At 38.8% G+C, this 18690-nt stretch overlaps 1 protein-coding gene across 2 annotated transcripts in view; it reads right to left on the bottom strand.

Annotated features, from left to right (window-relative positions):
• LOC109095028 (metabotropic glutamate receptor 4-like) overlaps window positions 1-18690 on the bottom strand; it is a 157384-nt gene that overhangs the window by 10828 nt on the left and 127866 nt on the right. For both annotated transcript variants that reach the window (XM_042758816.1, XM_042758817.1), the window contains exon 10: window positions 1100-1349. In XM_042758816.1, coding sequence (XP_042614750.1) covers window positions 1100-1349 — 250 coding nt within the window. The remainder of the gene's footprint in view (window positions 1-1099; window positions 1350-18690) is intronic.

Consider the following 18690-nt stretch of genomic DNA (forward strand, 5'->3'; position numbering starts at 1 on the left):
TTATCAGATTTCTCTTAATGAATGTATTTTGGGAGCATGCAAAATGAAGGGTAGCTTCAATGCATATGAATTAAATAGAACTTGCAAAGTGATTAATCACCCATAAAAACTTCAGAAAAGGTAAATGTGTGCAAATTAATACCACATTATATTAAAAGCACAAAATCTGAGTGTAACATGTTGTTTTAAACTTTAAACACATAAAACACATACTACTCTGCAAGACAGTGCCTCTCCGGGTGCTGCAACTAAACTACAAGTGTATTTAAAAATACAAAATTAAAACTTTTTTTGTACCAAACCACATCATAAAATTGAAATTGAAAACCTAAATATATAAAATGAAACAAGTGCACGTGCAGTTATTTGTGTTATTCTATACCCACAATGCGCACATACAATTTGTTAGACTGCACAATCCAATTACTACATTTTATTTGTGATCCTGGTAAATCAGGGCCTTAATGAGTAATATAATGTGAACTAGGACTCAGTCTACAGGTTTGCGTCTGTTCTAGAATGAGAGTCATTTCTGCTGAGGCAGCAGGCTTTTATTTATTGCTGTATTACAAAGCTGGTTTATCAGCTGCTGTGTTTTATTGATATTTAAATTAGCAGGAGATGGGTTTCGATGAGAACTGTTGTACCAATTCAACTGATTTCCTCGTGATAATTTAAAAACCACACTGCCTAGCCCATATCTGATGCCAAATGGTTAATTCGAACATAATGAAAACCAAAATAACCTTTCGCAAAGTGAGCCAGATGATTAGAGGTTGCTTATGATCATCACACCATTAAATGTCTTCACTGCATTATAAAAAATACATTTATACTGGTTTGGAATAATTAAGGAGTAAATATAAACAGATCTGTTGATTTTAGGTGAATTAATCCTTAAAAAAAAAAAAAAAAACCTAAAGCAACTGCATCCAGACTGCTGAGGCTTAATTTTGCAACTGTCTCCAAATTCAGATCCGTTTAAGTGAGCAAAGGAATGGCAATGATTAAATTTTTAAAGATTATAATAACAAGTTTATGGCAGTATAAAAATCATTGTCAATAACAATAAAAAGTGTTTATCCTCAAACCCACTCACCCTGAGTTTCCAGGTTTTCACACAGCTCCGACTTGGCTTCTCCGTTGGGCCGCAGGCTGGCCTTAGGGTTGAACTTGTTGGACATGGTGGCGGCAGTGACCACAGCTTTCAGGCTGCGAGTGTTGCGTTTGGCCACATTCTGCTCTGGATGGAAGAGCACCACATAGACTTTTGGCATGTAGAGCATCCCCAGAGACACAGACGCGCTCAGACTCACTGAGATGGTCAGTGTGGTCGTTTGTATGTACATCTGTGAAACAAAAATCACAGCACATAAAAATTATAAATCACTGAAAACAAAGCAATTACTACACACCATACTGGGTCGTAATTGGTCAATCACTGCTTTCTGTGGCCAAATATTTTAGAATAATGAAACTGTATATTTTGCTGTTGCCCTGGGCAACCTATACCCAGCAGCATGCTAATTCTATATCACGCCATAGTCTTTTTCTTCCCACATAATCAAATAATTTTCACTGAAATCAATATTTTAAGTCCATTTATTTACTTATTTTGTAGGCAAGGAATAATGTAAGGGATAATACAGGTCATTATCACAAACTAAAGCCCACAATAGCCTTCTGCTTCACAGTGGGGTCCTATCTGAGGTGTATTATGCAATAATGAAGACTTCTTCACGTGACCTGGGACCTTCGTCTCACGAGGGCTTATATAAACCCCTGATCTAACCCCAAAGCACCAAACACGATCACCACATTCAAATATGCGTAATTCTCTACAACATAATATACAAATGAGTGTCAGATTACACAGAATTCATGATATAACTGGCATACGTACAGTATTTGCTGAGATTATGAAGTGTGAGAACCATTATAGAACCATTATAGTTGACTAAAACAAAAATTACATTAAATTTATTCTCTGAAACTTTATTTAAGCTAGTTGTCAATTTCTTATTTTCATTTAGTTTAAGTCAGTGCTTGACGTGGAAAAAATAAGTGCTGGTACACCCCCAATTTATTTATTTATGTATTTATATTTTTTATTAAATAAGTACTTTTTAATTTACATAATTCACACTGTAGGCTATGTGTAGTGCCACAATCAATCAATAATATATTAAACGTTTTCCAAACAAGCACAAGTCAAGCTACGATACCAAACTGGACCACAGGGAGACGCGGAAGACCACTAAATCTCCTGGCTTGACCTGACTGGATGCATTCAGAATCGCTAAACTTCTTACCACCACATAACACCTCAGCCAGCCAGCGTCTGTTACAAAACTTTCTTGTTTTTAAGCCAAATAAACAATGAAAAGAATAATGTACTGACATCTGGATGTGAGTCACTATTCTCTCCACAATCTCTGATGAAAATAGCCATGTTTTCTCTGCATTAGCGCTGTTTTGAACAACGGTTTGAATTCGCTTACTGGATCCTCCTTGGAGTTTATCAGTTTACATTAATAATCGCAAAAACCTGCTTCTTTTTATTTTTGAGGTATAGTTTTCATTATAATATACTGATTCAAATTAGTAATTAATTATTATTCTACTTCTCCTGACACAATTTGGCTGAAAGGATAACAGTAGCCTATAGTGAAACAGGACAGCGCCCAAACATCCTCACAAAAATTCATATAAATTCTCCATCTTTCTAAAGAAGTTGATGCAAAAATATGGGTTTATCAATGTTTTTCTTTTGTTTAATGCAGTACGTGTAGGCTATATGCCTTTGAACTTAAATGGACTGAGTTGTTTTATTGCATTTTTGTGTGCAACAAGTATGTGTTTTCTCATTTTATGTTAAATAATTAAACACATTAGTAGAATTTAGCATCACTGATGCGCACTTCTGACACAAAGTAATAAACTACCATCTCTGTAACTTTTTTTTAATCGTAAATCATTGGTAAAATATAGATGCTGGAGACTTTTTAAAACTTTATAAGGACGAAACGTCTGTCAAGTTCGTTTTGCTATAGTTTTCATTCATTTTCCCCTTGCTGGTGAAATGATGCTGTGTGCCGTTTGCTTCAGAAAGGCGTGTTAAAGCGTTAGTTCACCCAAAAATGAAAATTATGTCATTAATGACTCACCCTCATGTTGTTTCAAACCCGTAAGTCCTCCGTTCATCTTCGGAGCACAGTTTAAGATATTTTAGATTTAGTCCGAGAGCTTTCAGTCCCTCCATTGAAAATGTATGTACGGTATACTGTCCATGTCGTGAACGCGCTCACAACAGACCCGGAAGAGAAGACAATGCTGAATAAAGTCGTAATTTTTGTTATTTTTGGAGCAAAATGTATATTTGATGCTTCAACAAATTCTAACTGACCCTCTGATGTCACATGGACTACTTTGATGATGTTTTTATTACTTTTCTGGACATGGACAGTATATGGTACATACATTTTCAATGGGGGAACTGAAACCTCTCGGACTTAATCTAAAATATCTTAAACTGTGTTCCGAAGATGAAGGTCTTGCGGGTTTGGAACGACATGAGGGTGAATCATTAATGACATAATTTTCATTTTTGGCTGAACTAACCCTTTAAGGGCCCCGCCCGGCTCATTGTCAGCCCTGGCTCGCGCTGGCCAGACAGTGGAAAAGCGACAACCCCTGCGGTAGTCAGACCGACTCCACTTGCATTCATTTACGCAATTTGTCAAGATGAGAGGTGACCCCTCCTGGTAGTGTGATTTATATACTGTTATTTCACCAGACACTGACGCTTTGACTCAGAGTACTGGCCACATGCCAGATGCCGGTACACACAAAAAAGTGCCAGTATGCTAAAGACTAAAATACAGAAGTGCCGGTACTGCGTATCGGTGCGTACCGGCCCACTTCAAGCACTGGTTTAAGTACTAAAATAACTTAAACTAAATAAAACTAATACATAAATATATATATATATATATATATATATATATATTAAAAACATATGGACATATTAAAAAAAAAAAAAAGACAAAAACATATGACAAATTGCTGAAACTTTAACAGAAATTTTAGTGGAAACAGAAAATATAAAAATAATATATAGTTTATAAACTATAACACTATATCAAGAATACTAAGATAACACTGTTGCAACCAAGTCACTTTTTGCTATCCAAAGAGGCTGTGGGAATTATAGGTAGCAATATTATGATACTGAGGAGTGCTATATGTAACGAGAAAGATGTTCCTTGGATTTAGTTGTTCTGTACTTGTAGCGACAAGCTATTTTTTATGCTTACACTTCAAGTGGAAAAACTGCAATATCAATGCTTGTGGAACTTCATTTGTCATAATAGAGTTTATATACTTATGTTTTATATATATATATATATATATATATACAAAAGGAAAATGAATAGAAAGATGATAGTTTTATATATATATATATATATATATATATATATATATATATATATATAATTAAAACCATTTTCATTCTCAGGTTTTTGGACTCCATCCATCCACTGTATATGACGAGCAGCTGTGAGAAAGATTATTCGGCACGACGCCACAGAAAGTAAAACCAAGCGACTGATAAAACTTTTGTGTCATTTGTCTTGGCTAGTTAGCACAGAATCTCGGATTAACATGCAATTGATTGCTTTCATCACTGGACACTTTGTCGTATCGTGCCAGTGTGGGACATGGTGTAAGGCATTTTTACCTAAACAATGAAAGGGCAATGATTATTTTTAACCAACCACTTGGAACGACTCTGTTTGTGATATGTTTTCAGTGCCCCACACACACACACCAGCACTAATGGCTCCAGCCACTCCATGGCACTGCAGCGAACCCCCTGCTGTTGCTTTAGAACGCTGCTGTGTGTTTTGGCTCTGGTGGACGTGACCTCGGCTCTGGCTCCTCTGTGTGCTGTGATTAAGTATGACTCACTGCTGTGATCTCCATCCAGAGAGACTGACTGGAAAGCAGTCTCAGCACAAGTTGACAGAAAGGGTTAGGACCACATCAGCTGTGCTGGGGCTCTTCTCAAAGAAGAGACAGATGGCTACCATCCAGCACTGGCCACTAGGCAATCCTAAAGAAGTTTGCCATTGAAATATATATGAAATATAGTGCAATACCTTTAAAATCAGGCCCTTATTAGTTAGTCATGACACCAATATTTCAGTTGTCTCAACCAGGTTGTTTCCACAATTAAATAATTGCCATTACACAAAAGCCAAACGTAATGATTAAAAGAATAGCTGAAAATATTTAGTTTTATTAAGCTGAAAACCTATCTTTTTCTACTAATTTAATTCAAATCTATTTATTTATTCAAATGTATTCAAATAATATTATAAGTGATATCTAATCTAATATTAATATTAACAAATTAAATAAACACAATAAATAAACACAATGTCATAAATTTCACAATAACAGAAGAGGATGACACAATGGTAATGTGAATAACACTAAGCAGTTCCAGACAACTGAGATGCAAGCAGGTGAGTAGGCACTTCATAGAATGATGTGGAACTTAACTGAATTTTAAAGAGTCCATATGTTTTACAGGTACTGGCTGGCGTGGCTAAAGAACAGGCAGAAGGCTGGGGGTGAAGACGAGCTGTACTCTAAGGTGAGTAGATGGGTAAATCCTTCTGTATGAAACAACATTGGTAAGTAGATCTCAGGCAAAGATGATATAACAGTCCTAGTAGCGATGAGATCAGACAATGAATGAGTGTTTGGTGCTTGCTTATATGGGAAACTGATGAGGTTGATGGCAAACAGGTTTGAAGATTGAGCTGAGCGTTCAGGTGATGGCCGGGGGGATTATGGGAAATGTGGTGCTTTGTGGTGACAGGCCTGGCGAATGGATATTGTGAAATCTCTTCTGGAAGACGCAACCCTGTGGCCAACTGAATCCAGTCAGGGAGGGTGGGCATTTATCCTGGAGCTGTGCAGGTGAAGGTAACGCAGAGAGCCAGGGCAGAGCAGAAGACCACCTCAGCAGTGCAGATGGTATTGAAGACCCCCAGTGCAGAGCAGGTAACCTCCACAGAAGAGTAGATGGGACTGAAGATCTCCAATGTGGAACAAATGACCACCACAGCAGTGCTGATGATAATGAAGACTTTGATGGCGGAGCAGATCACCACCACAGCAGTGTAGACCATTTTTAAGATCCTCACAGTGGAGCAAAAGACCACCATAGCAGGTGGTCCTTCAGTTACTACCACCATAGTAGTAACACAGTGGAGCAGAAGACCAACCGGGCCAATCTTGAGGAACTGAAACACAGAAGTGTTAGCAATGGTCACAATGAGGCCGGCATGGCATCTCTGGTTTTAGGGCAGACAGAGAATTCATGGACGACCCTCTTAGTCATATCTGGGAAAGCAGGGAACTCTGGAATGACCTCAGTAGTTGCAAGTAGACAGACAGAAGACTTGGCAATGATCTCCAAGGTCTAGACTGAAAGAAGACTGGGAAACCTTCATAGTCGCAGTCAGGAACTTTGGGAAGACCTCTTTGGTCGCATTCAGACAGACAGAAGACTCAGGAATAACCTCCTTGGTCACATTCAGACAGAGATAAGACTCGGGAATGACCTCCTTGGCCACATTCAGACAGACTTTGGGAGCAAAAACCTCCACTTCGCTATGAGTGGGAGAGCAGTGTGTGGCCCAAACACACACTATGGCTACCACCGTAACAGGGAGAACAAACATTGGTAGATTGATCTCTGAATCCTCTAGTCTTGGAAGGATCTGGCTGGGTTCTGGCATAATGGCTACGTTGACTGAGGATTCTGGTGGTAGAGCGGGCAATGGGCTGAGCTTGGGGATGAGAGTGGGCACTGGGCTGAGGTTGGGGACGTGAGTGGGCACTGGGCTATGCTCAGGGACTCGAACCATCACTGGACTCTGGTCAGGGGCTTAAGCCCACAGGGGACTATATTCTGGAACGGATTCTTGGTCTGGGAGGAATTCCATTACAGACTCTATGACTGGAGGTAAGTTAAGAGTTAATTCATAAGTACGAGCGGGCTCTGATGCAGATTCTGGACCCAGAACGGCTTGATACAGAACTCTGCAACTAGAACAGACTCATTACCGAATTCTGGGGCTGGAGCAGACTCGTGACTGAAGTAGAGGAAATGAGGAAATGATTCTGGGGCTGGAGTTGACACTGGAGCAGACTCAGGGGCTGGAGCCCACATTGGAGTGGACTCAGGGGCTGAAGCCCACATTGGAGTGGACTCAGGGGCTGGAGCCGACACTGGAGAGGACTCAGGTGCTGGAGCCGTAGAAGATTTTCTTTTTTTATTCCGATTCCGATTCCAATTCTGCTTATCGACTCTGATTCTTTCCGATTCTAATGTGATTAAATAATGATATCAAACATTTATCCTGTGTCTCTTTTTTGCAAACCATTAATTGGAGCTGAATACCTCTAACAAAAATCAACTGGTTAAATAAAGACTAGACTCTTTAAGAGCTGTTTGTGTGCATAATAGAACTGCATGATTCTGGATAAATTTAGTTTTTTTATCCCCCAATGGAAGTTGTGGTTCTCTCCTGATTCTAAAGAAAAAAATACATTAGACTACTAAACAAAATCACATGTAATTTATGAATTAATGATTAAATGACTCACTCAAGATGCACTTGTTTCATTACCGGATGAATCAGCGTTCTTTAACAAATCTCTTGTATTATTCAAAGACAAATACATTTTAACAGCCCATTTATGATAAATCTTCTTTTGAAGTGTCAAATTACTTTCAAAAGGTGATTTAGTCTATTTTAATCGCTACCATACACATTGTACACACAGTTTATATCTGAACTATAAACAGAGTACTTCTCTGATTAGAATGTTTGTAATTAGAATGTTTGTGGCTGAAAAGACTATGAAGCTGTTTCATTCATGACAGACAGCTGCTCTCTTTAGGTCAATGGCATCGCGAATGCAAATTTAACTCTTCAAATAACACTGATGTGATTGTACGCTAATTTAGGAATAGAATCACGTTGGCGTTTGAATCGTGTTCGCGATTTTAACAATCTATTAAATTAAAGTGCTTTGTCATGTTGGTGGTGACACCTCTCTTGAAACATGTTTAGATAACAAAGATATTATAGTTTTTTTGGCTTCTGATCGCAAATGTAACCAAACTTTGGAGCGCTTAGATTAGCAAACAAGGTCCTGGCAGATGAAAAAAAAAAATGTGCATAGGAATCAATAGGTGGAATCGAAATTTTTATTTGACAACAAGTATCCAATTCCTGACCTTAAGTATCCAATTCTGGAATCGGAATCGATTTTCGATTCCCAATCCTAGTCTTCTGTCACAATAACAGAAGAGGATGATACGATGGTAATGCAAATAACACTGTCTTTATTTACTAGCAGTAGGTACTTCAAAGATTAATGTGAAACTTAACTGAATATTAAAGAATCCTAATGTTTTACATGTACAGTACTAGCTGGTGTGGCTGAAGAACAGGCTGAAGACAAGGCAGATGGAGGCAGATGGAGGTAGATGGGTAAGAACTTCTGTATGAAACAACGTTGGTAAGCCCATTTAATTAAATATTGCTTTCAAATACAGTTAGTAATAAAAAACAGATTTTTTTTTTTTTTGTCAACGCCAGTTAAGTTTTAATGACATAATAGACCAATGACATAATAGACCAATGAAAAACCAAGATGGCGGCGCGTCCACACGCAGCGGCTTCTCTCTGTCCCGACAGAATGGTGTTTTCGTGTTTTTTGTCTTGTGAGTCGCAGTGTTTTTGTACGTCGTCTCCAGGCTAGGCTAACGGCTAACCCACACAAGCCATCTATCCCCACCATCGTACTGGCTAACGTACGCTCTTTGGACAATAAACTGGACTACATCCGATTACTACGTTCAACTCAGAGGACTGTAAGAGACTGTTGTGTGTTTGTATTCACGGAAACATGGCTCAGCGACAGCATTCCGGACTGCGCCATTCAGCTCGACCAGCTGACGTGCTATCGAGCAGACAGAGCTCGCGTCGCGGGAGGAAAAACCTGCGGCGGCGGGCTTTGTGTTTACATCAATGACGCGTGGTGCCGCGATGCTGTTGTGATCTGCAAACACTGCTCACCCCTGGTGGAGTTCATGATTATTAAGTGCCGGCCGTTCTATCTGCCGAGGGAATATGCTACCATACTGCTCGTTTCAGTTTACATTCCCCCGAACAACAACAACAGCAACAGGAATGATCCACTAAATGAACTGCACCAGCACATCAGTGAGCAGCAGACAGCACACCCCGATGCTTTTCTCATCATAGCTGGGGATTTCAACCATGCTGACTTAAAGAGTGTGTTTCCAAAATACACCAACACATTAACTTTCCAACAAGAGGTAATAACATTTTAGACTTTGTTTACACCACACAGAGAGGAGCTTACAAAGCCCTCCCCCTCCCCCACCTCGGTGCCTCAGACCACATCACTGTCATGCTAATGCCTGCATACAGACCGCTCGTTAAAGTCGCTAAACCAGTTCAGAAACAAATTCAAGTGTGGCCAGAAGGGTCGTCTGACGCTCTTCAGGACTGCTTTGATACAACTGACTGGAATATGTTTAGGCAGGCTGCCACTTACAATAACTCCACTGACCTCCAGGAGTACTCGGAGACTGTCACTGCCTACATCACCAAGTGTATTGAGGATGTAACAGTCACAAAAACCATTACTGTCTGGGCCAACCAGAAGCCGTGGATGACAGGGGAGGTCTACAGACTCCTGGAGACGCGGAACGCTGCCTTCAGAGCTGGAGACGAGGGGGGGGCCTGAGAACAGCCAGGGCCAACCTATCCCGCGGCATCAGAGAGTGCTAAGAGACAGTACTCCTGGAGGATAGCCCATCGTTTCAGCGACAGCAGAGACACTCGGAGCCTGTGGCAGGGGATACAGACCATTACGGACTACAAGCCCCCACAGCGGACCTGTGACAGCAACATCTCTCTGCTGAACGAGCTGAACACCTTCTTCGCTCGCTTTGAGGCACAAAACAGCTCCACTGCACAGAAGACTCCACCTCCTCCCAGTGACCAGGTGATGATGCTGACCCCGGACAGCGTGAGGAGATCCTTCAGCAGGATCAATGCACGCAAAGCTTCGGGTCCTGACAACATTCCTGGGCGTGTACTGAGAGACTGTGCAGGCAGAACTCACTGATGTCTTCACAGACATTTTTAACATCTCACTTAGTCAGGCTGTTGTTCCCACATGCTTCAAAGCTACAACCATCATTCCAGTCCCGAAGAAGCCATCTCCATCCTGCTTCAATGACTACCGTCCTGTTGCACTTACTCCCATCCTCATGAAGTGCTTCGAACGGCTAGTCATGCACCACATCAAGTCTGCCCTCCCCCCCTCCCTGGACCCATTCCAGTTTGCATATCGGTCCAACCGGTCGACCGTCTGATGCCATCTCAACTACCCTCCACTCAGCACTCACACATCTAGAGAAAAAAGACTCATACGTCAGAATGCTGTTCATAGACTTCAGGTTCAGCATTCAACACAATCATCCCTCAACAGCTCATTCACAAACTGGTCGTGCTGGGGCTCAACACTTCGCTGTGCAACTGGCTGTTGGACTTTCTGACTGGAAGACCTCAGGCAGTACGGGTCGGCAGCAACACATCCAGCACCATCACACTGAACACTGGGGGTGCACATCACAGAGGACCTCTCCTGGACCGACAACACTGCAGCACTGGCCAAGAAATCACAGCAGCGTCTCTACTTCCTCCGCAAACTGAGGAGAGCCAGAGCCCCACCCCCCCATCATGTACACCTTCTACAGAGGCACCATCGAGAGCATTCTGACCAGCTGCATCACTGTGTGGTATGGCGCCTGCAACGCGTCCTGCCGGAAGACTCTGCAACGCATAGTGAGAGCAACTGAGAAGATCATTGGTGTCTCTTAGTGAGAGCATCCAGGACATTTATGGAACCCGTCTCACTCGAAAAGCCCTCTGCATTGCAGGTGATCCCACTCACCCGTCACACACAGCTTCTTCAGTCTGCTGCCATCAGGGAGGAGACTGCGAAGTCTCCAGGCCAGGACCAGCAGACTGAAGGACAGCTTCATCCATCAGGCTGTCAGGAAGCTTAACTCGCTCCCGAACTTGCCCCCCCCCCGTCCCTCTTCTGCCTCAGGCACCACTGAACTATGAACCCCCCCCCCCCCAGTTTAATAAAATAATGCTCTTGAGCCCTTTGTCACTTTGTCACTTTTAATCAGACTGAATAAGCTATTTTTTTATGCACTAAAAATCTTTTTATCTGCACTGTTTGTTCACTGGTTTGCACTCTATCTGCCATGTGCCTTGTGCTGCTTTTATTTAACCTTATTTTTATTTTATTTTTTCTATTATGTCTTTTTTACATTCCCTTATTGTATAGTTTTATCTTATATTTTATATTTGATCTAGATTTTTAGGCTCTACTGTTAGTGTTATCTGTATGCACCGGGGGTCTGAGAGTAACGCAATTTCGATTCTCTGTATATATGTACTGTACATGTGGAAGAATTGACAATAAAGCAGACTTGACTTGACTTGACTTGACTTGGCAGAGTTGGATTTATATGGCTAAAACTATTAAAAGTTGTTTTTGTTAACTGAAATAAAGCTGAAAGTAAATACAAATAGTATTATTAATATTTGAAATACTGCCTTGGCAAATAAATGAAACAAAATAAATTTAATATGAAGTATTAAATTTAATAAGAAGTATAATTACTAAAATTAAAAACTGAAAAAAATACAATAAAATAAAGCTAAACAGAAATATTTTAGAAAACAAAAGCAAAAATTACAATAAAATAAATAAATACATAAATTAACATAAACATAAACTGACTTTGTTAACATTTATATCTTGCCAAGACAATTTAACCAAGAAGTACATTTGACCATTCATGTGTACAGGGCTGATTACAGAGCATGCATGTACATAGGCATGGAAAGTAGCCATCTGTCAGTCAGACAAGACTTGTTGCATTAGTTTTCATGTTTTAGATTAAAACATAATTACATTTGACTTGGGCTAGAGGGCAATTACATAGCAATCACCAAGAATACCCTAGCAACCACACAGACACCAGTCAGAACACCTTAGCAATAAGAAAAGCAACACTCCGGCAACCACCCACAGCACCCTACTACTGTCGTGGAGAATTTAAGCACCTCTCAAATTGTCTTCAGTGACATACAGTACTTTCAAAGCATAGTTGAGAGAAGACAGGAAATGATGGGATCAAGATTTTTCGCTTGCTACAGCTCAATATGTCGGATGTCTAACCACAAGGCCGTGGCTTAGACAAAAGCTATTGTTAAATACAGTCCCTGGTCACTTAAATAAAGTTTAATCAGAAAATATATTGCAGGGGTCCAACAAATCACCTGAAAGGAAAGCGAGTGGTCCATAAATAGTCATTAAACCAGCCTGAAATGATTAGCTTTTGTCTATACATCGAAAACTCTCACTAATCTTGCTGAACCTGAAGTTGCAATTACAGTCACAAATGAGGATTTAATGACGCACATGACACACGATTCATAGTGGTATGTATCTCATCAATGCCTCTGCCTCGGGCTCTGTATGTTCAGACAGCACACCTACAATCTAATGAGGCTTGTGAGAAATACTAAGATGGGAACTAGACAGTGAATCAGGGTTAGTCCTCTGAGACTGTCTCTGTTGTCTCAACACATACAAAGTGTTCCACTTTTTTGCCCTCGAATTGAAACTACAAGTTAAAAAAAGGCTGCCGTTATTGCACTCCCACATATAAATGTACTTGATAAAACGTACACCGAACACCATCGACTTTAATAATACAACAACTGACTCTGCCACTTCTTCACCTGCTGCTGCCAAATTATTTCTTGGGATAAAGGACAAAAAATGAACTGCCATTTTTTAAAAAGGACGTAGGTCTTACGTCAACATCAGAGGCTTTTTAAAGGGGTCATGAGAAATCAAAAATTCCCTTGATCTTTTGACATGTAAGAGGTTGTTGTACTATAAAAATATCCTGTAAGTTTCAGAACACAAAACTTTCTTGTTAGTCTAAAAACAGCTTATATCGAAGCCAATCTGCCAAAATGACATGTTGCACAATGTGCCACTTTATTATGTAATAGTGTGGCTAAACCCCACCTTCTACATCACTGCCTGTTTAGCCCCACCCACCGATTCACACACATAGAAGCTAAATAACAAAGAGAGTGGAATATATATATATATATATGAGAGAAATATGCACAAATCAAGCACAGTTTATAAAAAAAGTCCAAAACAAATAAGTTGGTGGATTTTGATGGGAGAGGACATCAGGGGATGGACTTTTTCACTGTAGGAAGCATTACTGTGGATTATGTTAATTAAGTTATATCTTATGTTTATTACAAACGCACAACGTTTCACTTCACAAAATGTAAATTGATGGACTGAAATCTGGACTGGAGTGTGGATTACTGGATTACCGTGATGTTTTTTTTTTTTTTTTATCAGCTGCTTGGACTTTCATTCTGATGGCACCCATTCACTGCAGAAGATCCACTGCTGAGCAAGTGATGTAATGCTAAATTTCTCCAAATCTGTTCAGATAAAGATACAAACTTATTGCCATCTTGGATGACCTGAGGGTGAGTAACTTTTCAGCAAATTTTAATTTTTGGGTGAGCTATAACTTTAAGAGGCTGTCTCTTATTCATGTTAATGCCAAGAGAAGACTGTAAGTAAACCATTTGTAGGATGATTTAAAGAAGGATGTAAACACTGTTGCTTGGTGATGCTTTCAAAATACTCCACTGCTTGATTGAGCTGCCCATCTTATGAACTTCTGGCTCAACCAATCACGTGAGTTTGGGAGGAGGACTACCTGTTTGACTGAGTCATGTTTCACAGTTTAATAGAAAAAAAAGTACTTATGTTTATGGTTTGAGCTTTGGCCAGCAGCACAATATAAAGTAAACGTTTTATTATTTATTTATTATTATTTTTAATAGTACAATAAATTTCCCTTCCATTTTATTTTATTGCAGAGTGTACCATTGTGTTCAATTGCTTACGTTGTAAAGACGTATTAAATTCTATCTGTGAGAAGCTCTCTCTCTCTCTCTCTCTCTCTCTCTCTCTCTCTATATATATATATATATATATATATAGTACGCTGTATATTCATGTATTAAATTCAATCCTTGAGAAGCTATTTTTATTTAGGTGACAGCAAATGAATGACGGACTGAAGGAGTTCAATAACGGGAATGTCAAAGAGACTGACATTTAACAGAGGTCAGGGCCCCCCGCCACTACACCTGTCACATCGTTGACACACACCTGTATGTAAATAAGAGATGTTGACCTCACTCAGAAAGAGACAGTGATTACTCTGTCAACAGCACAAAGGAGGAAAGCCCCTGCAAGTAAACCCTAACGACATGATGGCACTGTAATGATAGCTTCCAGTTTCGGAGGGCAGAGATGCATACAAATAGCGGTCCGTGTACGGTGAAATGCTTGACTAAAGATATTATCAAGCCTCCTCAAAGCCAACATGAGAAAGGTTGTGATAACATCCAGCATCAGAAAGAAGGGTTTGTAAGTTTTGCTTACAACATTTCATTGCACAGTATGATCTGTAATATCAACTTGTACAGGGACATCAGATGAAAACAAGGCATCTTTACATAATCTGGCACATTTACATCAATGTGAAGTTTTGAATGAGAAAAATTAATGTTTATCGTCCCTGACAAATAAATAAATGCAAAAACGTCATGGCCACATTATCTCCTGATAAGTTGTGCCAAAACCCTGCCATTTGTAGAGAGGAGGGTTTGAAATATATCATGGAGAGATTATATACTGTAGATGCATAGGTGAAAAGGAACAGCTTATTTTTTGGAAGTTTTATGTGGGACTTTTGATGAGGAACTGACTATTTCTAATTGTGAGCAAACTCAGTCTACCCAATCATTGACTACCTTTGCCTTAAATAATCCTTCTCTAATTGCTGATGTAGTACAGAAATCAAATTCCTCTTCAAGCCGACTAGACCCTGCACCTACTTTTCTCCTGAAGCACTGTATCCCTGTTATTTCTGTTATATCTTCTCACACCTCATCAACATGTCTTTCATTTCTTCCGCTGTGCCTATCTCACTTAAGACTGCTGCTGTTACTCCTATTCTTTAAAAAACGAATCTAGATCCTGTAAATCTATCCAACTACCATCCGATCTCTAACCTGCCATTTGTATCTAAAATCATGGAAAAGACTGTTGCCTCTCAGCTGCAGTCATTTCTAGCTCGCAACAATCTCTTTGATATTTTTCAGTCTGGTTTTCGCACATGGCACAGTACGGAAACTGTGCTAGCAAAGGTTGTCAATGATCTATTACTTTCTGGCGATTCAGGCAGTTTATCAATTCTTTTATTACTTGAACTTAGCTCAGCTTTTGATACTATTTGTCATAAGATATTACTCTCTCAGCCTTGCAGAGGTTGGCATCTCAGGTTCTGCATTATCCTGGTTCTCCTCATATCTCACAGATAGGCAATACTTCATCTTACTGCACAATTCCAAATCTCCTACTGTCTTGCTCAAACAAGGAGTTCCCCAGGGCTCAATTCTCGGACCATTATTATTTATCCACTATATTTAGCCTCTTGGCCAAATAATTTGTCGTCATGGTTTTAACTACCACTGTTATGCTGATGACATCCAGATATATACTGCTTGTCAACCAGATTCTACCCAGTCGATGGCATCTTTATCTTCGTGTGTCAGTGAGATAAAGGATTGGCTACATTCTAATTTTCTTAGTCTGAACTTGAGTAAAACAGAAATTTTAATAATTGGTCCCCCATCTCTAATTAAAAAAACGCTATTTCTATTTTTTCCATCGGCTACTGTTAGAAACTTAGGTATCATTCTAGACCCAACACTAACCTTGGATGATCACATTAGCAAACTCTCCAAAGCTGCTCTTTTTTCAACTATGTCGAATTGCACAACTGCATCCTTTTCTCAGTAGAAAAGATGCAGAATCATTAGTGCATGCATTTATTACCACTCGCCTAGACTATTGTAACGCTCTTTTCTCTGGCTTACCGGCTCACTCCATCGTTCGTCTGCAGTACATTCAAAATTCTGCTGCCAGATTATTAACTTCCGCAAAAAAATCTGCTCACATCACCCCTATTTTATTTAATCTTCAATGGTTGCCTGTATCTATTCGTGTGCAATACAAAATTCTTCTGCTCACCTTTAAGGCACTTGCAACTGAATTTGGCAAATGTCCAATGAAATTGTTCCTTGTTATCAATATTTGTTGCTTTGGTGTACCATGTTCAGCGTCCTTGAGCTCGGAAAAGGCGCTATATAAATTAACATATATTATTATTATTAATTTATTTTATTATTATTATTATTATTATTATTATTATTATTATTATTATTATTATTATTATTATTATTATTTATTTTTGTTAATTAATTTATTTATTTATTTATTTGTAAAACACAGAATTTTGGGGGGGAAAATCTGGGATAAAATCAAACATATTTCATAGGAACCTTTATGTAAATACAGATATAAGTAATTATATTTATAATATTTATAATAAATAAATACAATTACAAAGAGTTAGCAAAAAAACACACTGAATTAAATGTGAAATTTTAAAGTAAAAAGCCTGAAATAGTATTTTCTTGTAAAACATACTCCAATAAACTCCAATAATATAATAAACCATTTATAAGTTTCATTATTTCAATTAATTACACATACTTTTGATAACTAACATTCAAATTAACCATTAAAACTGAAAATTTGAATGGAAAAATTAAAACAAAGAAAGAAAGAAAATACTAATCACTGAATTTTTGACTATTAAAAAAATTACTAATGACTGAGTGCCAGTACACTTTTTGCCAGCACTTATTATATTAAGGATGAAAAAGTTGCTTAATCGCATTCATTTGATTGCTTTTTTATCTATTATAATCCACACTTTAATTTTTAAGATGCAGAAAATTATCGTGCTTCCCTTTTTAACTGAACTGATTTATTTTAGACAGACAGGTTTTTATCAATGGTCAGATTTTGGGCATGCATTCAAGTTCACCCAACAAAGCAATCAAAAATCCATCTGGATCCTTCTAAAAATCCAGGAAGGAAGCATGCAAAAGCCTTTAGACCACAATGAGGACTACCTGCCAGACTAGCTCATTTGGTTAAACCACAATAAGATGACCTCCCGATTAATCATTTGACAGACTGATCACATTCAGCAGGGACCAGACCAGCTGCCAACGTTCAAATGCTCCAGAAAGCCTCCAAAGACATTCATTATTCACTTTGACATAAGATGACAAACAACTGATGGAGTCGGCATGCTGATGGGGAGTCTGGCAGAAATCGTGTGACAAGTGCACAGGCAGCGAGATAAGGTAAATCACAGGCCAGGAGGAAGTGAGGCATTTAATTGCTCTAAAAATACATGTCATCTCTGACTAGCCAGGCTTTATTGTGCTTGCCAGCTTGGATGATTGTGATGTGCTCTTGTTTTGATATGTTAATTCCCATCTGAAAACACTGTTTGTTGTGCATACAGTGGTAGGATTTTGTCATATGATGCATGCTTTATTTTCTGTGCAAAACTAATTGCTATAACTGTTTCGCCAGTCCTGTGATGTACAGAGCAGAATTAACATCAAGCTCTGATTATATACTGTAATTTTCTTTGGCAACTACATCACTTTATAAAAATCATATTGCATTGCATTTAAACAATATCACTTGTTGTTCTACTGCAACAAAAACAAAATAAACCAGCAAATAGTAATAAAAAAAAATAACCATTTAATTTATTCATGCTGCAGTGCATGCTGGGAAACTAAATGGCCAGTACAATACTGGAGTAGCCTCTAGATCAGGTCTGTAGTAGAATATTTGCTCGTTTGCTCAAGTAAAAACTAAAATGTAAACCATAACATTACAATATAAAATGTCCAAAAAAAAGCTATTTCAATAGCACACTCAATTAATATCTTCTGACATAAAACTAAGTTCTCAGATTTATGGAAGCCATTAATTTAAGTGCTCAAATGAACCTGACACATTTTTAATTTCATAACTTCATAACTTCATTCCTTCATGCTTTTTACTCATCATGTAACTATCCAGTCATGAAAAGACTATTCCAAGATACAAATGAGACAGATTGCAATACGATCACTCAAACGATCGCCACTAATTGCTAAATTGGTCAAAGATTGAGCATAGAAAATTGCACTGAAAATGTTCTGTAAAAATTACTGTGAAAGGACATCAGCTAGTTGGCCAGTAATACTGTAAATTCACACTAAAACCTTTATGGTGCAGATAAAAAAATCAGGTGCCTGGGAAATTGGGGGGGGGGGTGGATGTGAAGAGAGGAAAGAGCAGTAGGAACAGTTACCGTTGTTACGATTTTCTCTGATCAGCAGAAATACAGTTATTTGTTTCTTTGGGATTGGTGTAGGCAGAACATAGTCTAAGGCAACATGCAATTACATAAGTCAGTTCATACAATCTTATATCTGAATGAGTCATTCA

Source organism: Cyprinus carpio, chromosome A6 (genome assembly GCF_018340385.1).
Source record: "Cyprinus carpio isolate SPL01 chromosome A6, ASM1834038v1, whole genome shotgun sequence".
NCBI classification, from domain to species: domain Eukaryota; kingdom Metazoa; phylum Chordata; class Actinopteri; order Cypriniformes; family Cyprinidae; genus Cyprinus; species Cyprinus carpio.